The sequence below is a fragment of the Solanum verrucosum genome, unplaced genomic scaffold, assembly GCF_900185275.1.
Source record: "Solanum verrucosum unplaced genomic scaffold, falcon-dt-bn FXZP01000284.1, whole genome shotgun sequence".
NCBI lineage: Eukaryota > Viridiplantae > Streptophyta > Magnoliopsida > Solanales > Solanaceae > Solanum > Solanum verrucosum.
In genome coordinates, this window is record NW_026019936.1 from 983,671 (window position 1) to 994,926 (window position 11,256).

The 11,256-nt window shown below is 35.7% G+C and overlaps 1 protein-coding gene across 3 annotated transcripts; it reads left to right on the top strand.

Moving 5' to 3' along the window:
• Positions 1 to 862: 862 nt before the first annotated feature.
• LOC125836132 (coatomer subunit beta-1) lies at positions 863 to 10,459 on the top strand. 3 transcript variants are annotated; one of them, XM_049515217.1, is made up of 7 exons: positions 965 to 1,062; positions 2,729 to 2,775; positions 3,727 to 5,794; positions 7,524 to 8,033; positions 8,647 to 8,732; positions 9,466 to 9,709; positions 10,109 to 10,459. In XM_049515217.1, the coding sequence occupies exons 3-6, from the start codon at positions 3,746 to 3,748 to the stop codon at positions 9,668 to 9,670; spliced, it is 2,850 nt and encodes a 949-aa protein (XP_049371174.1). In that variant the 5' UTR covers positions 965 to 1,062; positions 2,729 to 2,775; positions 3,727 to 3,745; the 3' UTR covers positions 9,671 to 9,709; positions 10,109 to 10,459. The 3 variants fall into 3 exon arrangements, with proteins under 3 accessions (XP_049371182.1, XP_049371174.1, XP_049371191.1); XM_049515225.1 differs by lacking the exon at positions 2,729 to 2,775 and having other exon boundaries at positions 863 to 1,062; XM_049515234.1 differs by lacking the exon at positions 2,729 to 2,775 and having other exon boundaries at positions 3,694 to 5,794.
• Positions 10,460 to 11,256: the final 797 nt, after the last annotated feature.

Genomic DNA, 11,256 nt, shown 5'->3' on the forward strand with positions numbered 1-11,256 from the left:
GTAATATAACTAGTACAACGGCAAACACCAACCACCTTAAGCAAGACAACACTACACTACCTACTAACTTAATATATGTCTTCCACACCTTTCTATCGCCCTCAATTATCAAACCCCCCACCCCACATTTTTCTTTCAATCTACCTCTGCCTCTCTCAGTAACCTTTATAACCAGCCTTTGGCATCTCTTCACTAGTGCATACACACATCTTCTTTTTACATGTCCAAACCATCTCCATCCATACTTCACCCATAAAACAATGTCGATCTAACCACCATGGTATAGAACTTAAAAAAAATCAAATTAAATATTCAAAAAGTTGAGTTGGTGTTATGTGTTTAATTGTTCAGTTTAATATAAGTGTTATTTGTGCATACTTAAAATTGAAGAATTGATATCAACTCAAACCAAGTTAAAAAATACATTTAAGTGTATTATTCCTAACAAAAATAAGCTATTAACTATTTCATTTATAGTTTATTATAAAAAAAAAACTCAAATATACCATTGAACTTTGAGAAAAGATTCATCAATATAATCCATTTAAAATTTGATTTATCTATGCCATTTTTGTTTGAGACTAGACTCATCCATGCCATTATTTCTTAATTGAAAATAATTATGTTTTATAGAATCATTTTCTACACATGGTCAATTATAATTTAGCAACGTCAATAATTAAATCATTTTCAACTATGCCGTCAAATTTTGAAAAAAAGACCTATACATCAAACATCTCTTAAAGTTTTAACTCATTTATATCATTTCAGTTAACAAATAATGTTGAATTATTTCTCAATCATAAATAACATATAAATCAAACTTTTAAAGAACGAATAAATAAACATTTTATTGAAGTTCGATAACATATTTGACCTTTCTTTTGTCATAATTTGTTGTTTTCTCTATAGGCTCGTTACAACGTACAACTTAAGAAACAGCACACTCTACTCTCTCTCTCTCGATCTTGCAGATCTGGGTATAGACCAAATTCTTGTTCCTACAACCGAATTTCTCCTCTGAAGATTCAATCTGATCCAACATTTGCTGGATTTGATCTGGTGAGTATGTTCTTGTTTAATTTCTTCTACTGTTTAATCAGTTTTCTCTTCTGTGCGCCATTGATTTTCGTCCTTAGTTGTGTTTGTTGCTCGATTTCTCTATCTGGGTCATCTTGTATCTGTGATTTGCGTATTGGGTTGGCGTTAAACTTTAGGAATTTGATGGTTTAGGGCTAAATGTCTCGGTTCAGTTACGCTAGTTTGATCGATTTAGATTCTTGTGTACAACTAATTTTCGTCCTAGTTCTGTTCGTTGCTCGATTTCTCTATCTGGGTCATCTTGTATCTGTGATTTGCGTATAGAATTGGCGTTAAAATTTAGGAATTTGATGGTTTAGGGCTAAATGTCTCGGTTCAGCTATCGATTTCGATCGATTTCTCTTATATGTACAACTGTTTTTTTTTATAGTAGTTGTGTTATTTGTTTGATTTCTCTATCTGGGTCATCTTGTATCTGTGCTCTGCCTTTTAGATTAACCTCAAATTTTAAATTTTTCGTTCTACGACTGTTTGTTGCACTATTTCTGTATCTGGGTCATCTTGTATCCGTGCTTTGCTTGTTGGGTTGACATCAAATTTTAATTTTTTGTCCTAGTTCTGTTTATTGCACGATTTCTCTATCTGGGTCATCTTGTATCTGTGATTTGCTTAATGGGTTGACGTCAAACTTTAGGAATTTGATGGTTTAGGGCTAAATGTGTTGTTCAGTTATGCTAGTTGATCGATTTTATATTATGTGTACAACTGATTTTCATCCTAGTTGTGTTATTTGTTCGATTTCTCTATATGGGTACCCTTGTATCTGTGGTTTGCTTGTTGGGTTGACATCAAACTTTAATTTTTGTCGTAGTTCTGTTCTTTGCTCTATTTCTCTATCTGGGTCATCTTGTATCTGTGATTTGCATATTGGGTTGGTGTTGAACTTTAGGATTTTGATGGCTTAGGCCTAAATGTCTAATTCAGTTATGCTGCAACTGATTTTCGTCCTATTTGTGTTGATTATTCGATTTCTCTATATGGGTACCCTTGTATCTGTGGTTCACTTGTTGGTTTGACGTCAAACTTTAATTTTTGTCCTAGTTCTGTTTTTTGTATTATTTCTATATCTGGGTCATTTTGCATCTGTGATTTGCTTATTGGGTTGGCGTTAAACTTTAGGAATTTGATGGCTTAGGGCTAAATGGCTCGTTCAGTCATGCTAGTTTGATCGATTTATAGTATGTGTACAACTGATTTTTAGTCCTAGTTGTGTTATTTGCTCAATTTCTCTGTATGGGTACCCTTGTATCTGTGGTGTGCTTGTTGGGTTGACATCAAACATTAATTTTTGTTCTACTTCTGTTCTTTGCTCGATTTCTCTATCTGGGTCATCTTGTATCCATGCTTGCTTACTGGGTTGACCCCAAACATTAAAATTTTCATCCTAGTTCTGCTCTTTGCTTGACTTCTCTATCTGGGTCCGCTTGTATCTGTGCTTTGTTTATTGGGTTGTCACCACACATTAAAATTTTCTTCCCAGTCTGCTCTTTTCTCGATTTCTTTACCTGGGTCATCTTGTATCTGTGCTGTGCGTATTGGGTTGGCGTCTAACTTAAGATATTTGATGGTTTAAGGTTAGATGTCTTGTTCATTATGCTATTTTGATCAATTTGTGGATCTAAATTAGGTGGTTGAATAAAAAATGCAGTGTGTTTCTTCCAGCTTGTTTGGAAGGTTGTTACCTATGTTGTTGTATTATGTTGTTAGTTTAAATATAATGCTTATTTTGATTGTTACTTAAGTTTTATTGTATCGTATCGTTAAATTTACTCTTAGGTAACAAAGAAAAGTCCCATTTTGTGTAACGAGTGATTTGGTGTGATTGCGTCATTATATTCTTCTTCTTTTTTTTCATTTTGTTTTTACTTGTTATTTAATAATCCTAATTTATCGTTTACTTTATCTTTTTATAGTAGCTCTACCCCGTACCCTACTTTTCTTATAGGTTTATTGGTCAAATTGTTAATGTGCACCATTATGTATCAACAAAAACTCGGTAATTTTTAAATTTCAATATCACATGTTTGTTGTCTTCTCCACTTCAATAATGTAATTTAGTATTGATCTGGATTCTGGCTTGTAATAAGATTGAATCTGGTATTAGGGTGTCCGTTCCTTATATTGTTGAAGAATCAAACGAGCATCACTAAGGGGTCGTTTGGTTGGGAATAAGTTATCCCATGATTATTTATCCCGGGATAAGTTATCTCACCATGTATATGGGATACTTATCCCATCACTATGGTAAAAATGGTGGGATAAGTTATCCCTAACTTGGCTACCAAACAAGACACTATCCCTAGACTATTTTTTTTTATCCCAGGATTATTTATTTTTATCCCTCACACCAAATGACCCCTAAGAGTTCAATTATCTTGCAGTTCATTTCGTGCTTTTTTCCCAGTCTTTCAGTGGTATTGTGATTTTTGATCTCCTTGTAAAATAGATGCATTCACAGAGTTGATGTAGCATTTGTTGTTTCCATAGAACATCAATTGTAGTAATTTAACTGGCGCAATAGAAGAAAACTAGGACTCGTTTTCTTGATCCTTATGACTTTATTCCTTCTTTTGTAACTTTAAATATTGTCAGGTCGAAATTTATGAGAAGAAACATTAATTTCAGGTAAGGTGACTAGAATAAAATGGAGAAGTCCTGCTCATTGCTGATACATTTTGATAAGGGTACACCCGCTCTTGCCAATGAGATCAAAGAAGCACTTGAAGGAAATGATATCCCCGCCAAGATTGAGGCTATGAAGAAAGCCGTTATGCTTTTATTGAATGGAGAAACCCTACCTCAGCTCTTTATCACTATTATTAGATATGTCTTGCCTTCTGAGGATCACACAATTCAAAAACTGTTACTTTTGTATTTGGAGATCATTGAGAAAACAGATTCTAAGGGGCGTGTGCTGCCCGAGATGATCCTAATCTGCCAGAACTTGAGGAATAATTTGCAGCATCCCAATGAGTACCTTCGTGGAGCTACGTTGAGATTTCTTTGCAGGCTGAATGAGGTTGATATAATTGAACCTCTAATTCCATCAATTATGAACAACTTGGAGCACCGACATCCATATGTGAGGAGGAATGCAATTCTTGCTGTGATGTCCGTTTACAAGCTCCCACATGGTGAGCAGCTCCTGGTAGACGCACCAGAGAAGATTGAGAATGTCCTAACCACTGAGCAGGATCCATCGGCTAAGAGGAATGCGTTTCTGATGCTCTTCCAATGTGCTCAGGAGCGTGCCATCAATTACCTCTTGACTCATGTTGATAGAGTCTCTGATTGGGGCGAGTTACTTCAGATGGTTGTATTGGATTTGATTCGAAAAGTTTGCAGGACAAACAAAGCGGAGAAAGGGAGGTATATCAAAATTATTATATCATTGTTAACTGCCCCTTCTGCTGCTGTTACATATGAATGTGCTGGAACTCTTGTTTCTTTATCTTCTGCCCCAAGTGCTATAAGAGCTGCAGCCAACACCTATTGTCAACTTCTTCAATCTCAAAGTGACAACAATGTTAAGCTTATTGTGCTTGATCGACTGAATGAATTGAAATCTTCGCATAAAGATGTCATGGTTGATATGATAATGGATGTCCTTAGAGCACTTTCCAGCCCGAACCTTGATATCCGTAGAAAAACACTTGACATTGTTCTTGAATTGATCACTCCCAGGAATATCAATGAGGTTGTTCTCACACTGAAGAAAGAAGTTGTGAAAACTCAAAGTGGTGAGCTTGAGAAAAATGGTGAGTACCGCCAAATGCTCATCCAAGCCATTCATTCATGTGCCATAAAGTTCCCAGAAGTGGCAAGCACGGTGGTCCATCTATTGATGGACTTCTTGAGCGACAGCAACGTTGCTTCAGCAATTGATGTGGTCGTTTTTGTCCGGGAGATTATTGAAACAAACCCAAAATTAAGGGTTTCCATTGTGACAAGGTTACTAGACACTTTCTACCAAATTCGAGCAGCACGTGTTTGCTCCTGTGCCCTTTGGATCATTGGAGAGTATTGTCTATCTCTCTCTGAAGTTGAGAGTGGCATTGCAACTATCAAGCAGTGCCTCGGAGACCTACCATTTTACTCAGTTTCTGAGGAAAGTGAAGCTGCTGATTCTTCAAAAAAGACTCAGCAAGCAAACTCCATTACTACTTTGTCATCTAGAAGACCAGCTGTACTTGCTGATGGGACATATGCTACTCAAAGTGCTGCATCTGAAACTGCTTTCTCTCCCCCGACAGTTGTTCAAGGATCTTTAACCACCGGAAACTTGAGATCCCTTCTTCTCACTGGTGATTTCTTCCTGGGAGCAGTTGTTGCTTGTACACTAACTAAGCTCATTCTGAGGCTGGAAGAAGTTCAACCATCAAAACTTGAAGTGAACAAAGCAACAACAAATGCATTACTGATCATGGTCTCAATGATACAGCTAGGGCAGTCTCATGTTCTTCCTCACCCAATGGACAATGATTCTCATGACAGAATAGTTCTTTGCATAAGATTGCTCTGTAATACGGGCAACGAGGTTAGGAAGATCTGGTTGAGCTCTTGTCGCGAGAGTTTTGTTAATATGCTTTCTGATAAACAACTACGAGAGACAGAGGAGATCAAAGCAAAGGCACAAATTTCTCACTCCCAGCCAGATGACCTCATTGATTTCTACCATTTGAAGAGTAGGAGGGTAAGAAACTTCTATCTGAAACATGATGTGTTTGGAGGATACGGGAGGTTCTCTTTTCTAGTTCCTGCTTATACTTCACTTGCTATCTACTGAAAATGTTAATTAGTAAACCTTTTGTTAACTGACCAGCATATCAAACAGTCTGATCTTGCATTCATAATCCTTACTCTGTTTTCGTTCAGGCCCTACATGGGTCATTCTCATCTTGTCTTATTTTTCCCCCTTGCCGAACCACATACCCATCTGGGATCTTGGGTGTTATTTCTGCCCATCGAGGAAAAAAAAGTAGTTTATTTCTGGTGTTTCTCAGTGTTTTCATGGCTTAGTTTTTGACTTTTATCTCCATGATAGTATTTCAATCAAATAATTAGAGTTATACATGTGTGTTTTGGTGAGTCTCTTTAAGCATGGGGAATAAAAAAAATGATTAAGTTACTCTTAAAAAAAAATGTATTAGGTGTGATGCGTCTTTATAATTTAACAATAGAGTAAATTGGAAATCTTTCCCTAATTTATATGTGGTGCAAAAATTGGACTTTCTAATACTGACAGCACTTTCTGGAGTATAACTTAACTTGCCTTGCACCTGACCTGTCTATAGAAAGTAAGAAAAATTGAGCATTCACGCTAACTCTAATTTCTGAGTAAACAACCTCTTTACCCCTCAAAGATAGGGGTAAGGATTGTGTACACCCTCCCTTAGACCCTACTTGTGGGACTATACTGGGTATGTTGTTGTAATTGACTACATTTCACGTCAAATGCATGACTTTAAGATCTCATTAGCAATTGATACCGTATCATTTTTCTTTCTTTCTAGCACCATTAAAATGGAGAAAAGTTTCATAACGAAACAGATTCCTTTTGTTGTTTCTTGAGTCTTATTCAATTTAAAATGAAATAGTTTTGTTTTCCAGCTAATTCAATAATATTTTCATTCTATGTAACAAATTAAAAAGAAAATAAATGTCATAAATATGGTTGTATAGACAAATAACTCTTATTACTATATTACAGTCTTAAATCTGTCTACATATTAGAGGTTTGGGGTGGTTTGGTGCCAATTGGGTTTTGTTTCTCCAAAAATTGTGAATGAATGAGAATGGACTTTGAGCCCCAAAAATGTTGATAATTAGGTCATGTGGATTGTGGAAAGCATGAGCTTTTCCATCCACAATGATGGTGTTAAGACTTAAAGAGAAGGTCGTATGGTTGCACATGTTCCTAAGGTTATTGTATTACGTGTGCAGCTAAAAAGTGTAGGACAAAATTACTTTTTGTTGCTATAAAAAAAAGGGGTAGGATATCATTCTCAAAAAAAAAAAAAAAAAAAAAGGGGTAGGATACAAAATGTAGGCTCTTTATAAATTAATATAACGAAGACACCATTTGCTCTAGTCCCCACTATGCAATCCCTATCACCTTCTCCATTTGTCCTCCCACTAAAGAATGTTTGACTTGTAACTTAATTACACCTTATTCCTCTATCCCAAACAAGTTACAGTCGGCTATATGAATCTTCACTATCCATGCCTCGTCTTAATTGAAAAGAACCTATGTTACTTTATGGCTCAAGTTATTTTTATCATTCTCCTTATTTAACTAATTTGTGCAGTAGTTTCTAAATCATGCGAGGGTTTGTCTAGTTAATTCATTTTTTTCTCCCTTGGTGCTTAGAATCAATGCAATAGTTGCTTCTCCATGTCCTAACTAAATATATGTATGCTAGGGAATGAGCCAACTGGAGTTGGAAGATGAAGTCCAGGATGATTTGAAACGTGCCACTGGAGAATTCGTCAAGGACGAGAATGATGCTAATAAGCTAAGCCGGGTACTGCAGCTTACAGGATTTAGTGATCCTGTTTATGCTGAAGCATATGTAACAGTTCATCACTATGACATTGTCCTAGATGTTACCGTAATAAATCGAACCAAAGAGACACTTCAGAATTTGTGTTTGGAATTGGCAACAATGGGTGATCTTAAGCTCGTTGAGCGTCCACAGAATTATACTTTAGCTCCTGAGTCAAGCAAGCAGATAAAAGCTAATATCAAGGTGTCTTCTACAGAGACTGGAGTGATTTTTGGTAACATTGTGTATGAGTCTTCAAATGTGCTTGAGCGAACTGTTGTTGTGCTCAATGATATCCATATTGACATCATGGATTACATCTCTCCTGCTGTTTGCAGTGAGGCTGCTTTTAGAACTATGTGGGCTGAATTTGAGTGGGAAAACAAGGTAGAATGCCATTCTTTATTTTTTCACAATCATTTGATAGTTCTTTTTTTGCTGCTTCTAATTCTCTAAGCCTTTCGATGTCATAAAAGAACTGTTCCTTTGAGTTGGAGAAATTGAGACAAAGTCTTCCTCTTTTGTTTTGATGAATTATGTCACGTGATTTCTGGGTTTTTTTGGGTGCCTTCAAAATTCGGGTTACGAGTGGGTTTACCAATTTTATTTAAGGAAATTAGTGGTCCGAAGGTGATATAATTCTCTAGAAAATATGTTTCTTTGATGTGTGTTCTTGAATCTTTATCTTTTAATGAAGTTGTTTGATTTAATAAGTACATCATTTAAGTGGAAAAGGGTAGAGGGGCAGGCCCATTATCCACCGAGTTTAGAAGGCTGTGATTGGTCCAAAGGGCAGGTCACAGACGGATTTCTCGGTTATCAAAAATAAAAAAAAATAAGTACATCATTTGAGTCTATTAGACTCTTGTGTGGACTGTTCTGTGTCCTACTGTGAAAATAACAGAGCTACAGACACATGAATTAATATTTTATGCACTGATGAATGGCCCAGACTGAAATCAAAACCATGAGCACCTCAGGCTAATATTATACTTTGCAGGTTGCTGTCAACACTGTCATTCAAGATGAAAAAGGATTTCTTGACCATATTATCAAATCAACCAACATGAAGTGCCTGACTGCACCGTGAGTTCTCTGGTCACTTGTTATGTGCTATATTATGGAAATTGCTGTTTGATTTTTTTTAATTTGCATTTTCTTATTTCTTATTTTGTTTTTATTGATATCAAATACAATCTACATTGTAGAGTGTGTATATATTCTTCATAGACAACATTTGTTTAACTGTATGGCGATGCTGCACAAACTGTTGGAACAAGCCTCGTTTTTTTACTTCCGTAGAATTTTTTTAAACTTCATCTACAAGAATCATATTGTGCTGACCAAGAAATGAGATTCTTTTTTCCAAATTAGATTTGTCTAGTACTCTTCTAATTGAGGGTTACTACTTAGTTTCTTTTTCTATCATCTCGAGATCAGTTTCTTTATAGTAACAGTTTTTCATCTACACTTGTTGAATGTAAATTAATTGCACCAAATTTAGAAGATATTCAAATGGATGTTTCAGGTTCACAATTACTTTAAGGTTAGTTTTTTGTTTTTCACCCGCTGCATATGTCAGGCAGTATTTAGTATACATCTCTTCATATATATGTGTGCACATGTGTAATTGTGTGTCGAAATATATTTATAAGTTCCTTGTAGCATGTTGGAGTTACCTGTGAGTTGATTTATCAAGAGAAAGAAGTAACATGTTTCTTGTTTGTTGCTTAAGTCATTTAAGTCCTATTTCCTTGTGGTGCATGGCTGCTGATCAATGTATAACTTTTCCGGTATTTGCTTTCATACATAATTCCAGATCTGCTCTGGAAGATGAATGTGGATTCCTTGCTGCTAATCTTTATGCAAAGAGTGTGTTTGGAGAGGATGCTTTGGTGAATTTGAGCATTGAAAAGCAATCGGATGGTAAGCTGAGTGGTTATATTAGGATAAGAAGCAAAACACAAGGAATTGCTCTTAGCTTGGGAGACAAAATAACACTCAAGCAGAAGGGAGGCAATTGATCTTATCGTGTTGTTATGGTCCTCTCCTAGACAGCAATGGTATCCTACTTCATCTTTAAAGTTTTACAACTTAATTGTCTTTGCCTCGTATGTTTCCATTGAATTGTTAGTTTAGGTGGGCTTTGCTTTTCTGCAGTTTCTGGAAACCACACGGAAACGTATACAAAATACCTATATATTAGAAGTGTGTTTTAGATATCACTCCCTGGGTACCTTTTTTTTTTTTTGAACTCGGTAACTTTACTCCCTGGGTACCATTTTAATGTGACACAGATCAGAGTTGTTAATTGTATCAGTCTCAGTCGAAGTAATTGGTTAACAATTTGTTGAACAAGTTTGTTTGACTAGGAACTCATAGCATTGTTTACTAACATAAGTGTCGTTTTCTAGGTGGATGGCTTCTATGAGTACCCTCTAATCGGTTTTCCCTGTTTGCAGGTTATTAAAACATGAATCTGAGACTCCTTCACATCTCCCATTTGTAGCTTGGAGGAGTGCTGGGGTTATTGAGTAAACCTGTAGAAATTGTATTACTGCACTTTTAGATTCGGATACGCCAAATTCGAGCATTTTACTCTTATTTGAGGACATTTTTTTTGTAGAGAAATTGCAAGAGAGTAGTGCTGTTTTATCTGTGTGTTGTAATTTAAATGAATTTGGTACAAGTCACTCTTTGCCTGTTACTTTCTGTAACTTCCAATTCCTGATTTCCATTTTTGTGTAAACAAAGTCAACTCAGTTTCCAGTGCCATATTATATATTGAAATTTTAGTTAGTTTCCTTCTTTCACATTCTCTTGCTCTATTCCATGTTTGTGTATATGTCCATGATTTTTTATTTTTTTTTACAATTTTGGGGTCACGAAATAGGAATTCAAGGTTATCTCCACTTTTCATATGTATTGGTCCATGATATTTTTGGAGTATTGTTGTACCAAGCTCATATTTTATGGATCCATCCGTGAAGACCTACTTATTAGGAATTTTGGGGCCACAAATAGGTATTCAAGATTATCTCGACTTTTCATGTGTATACTATTAGTCTATGAATTTTTTTAGAGTATTGCTAACACAACTTTCTTGACCTAAAGTTTTTTGGGTCCATCCGAGACGACCAATTGCCAATTGAATCAGATTTTGACCATTATTTTCATATCCGTAATAGTGCGAAAAGAAGGCCCGACTTCAAGTTGTTCAAGAATAGTGGCGTCGAGTTTCTCGATTCCCATGCTTATTCAGGATCCATGCCACTTTTTCTTTTTGAATTTTGGAGCCATAAAATATGAATTCAAAATTATCTCTACTTTTCGTGTGTATTAGTTTATGAATTTATTAGACTATAGTTAACCCAAACTTTTTAACCTTAAATTTTATGGGTCCATCCGTGACGACCTATTGAACGATTCTCATAGCCTATTCATGATCCACACCACTATTTTTTGAAATTTTGGAGCCAAAAAATAGGAATTCAAGATTATATGTATTTTTCGTGTATATTAAGCTATTAGTTTTTTAGAGTATTGCCAACCCATACTATGTGACCTCAAATTTTATGGGTCCATCCATATATGACGATATACGTTTCTT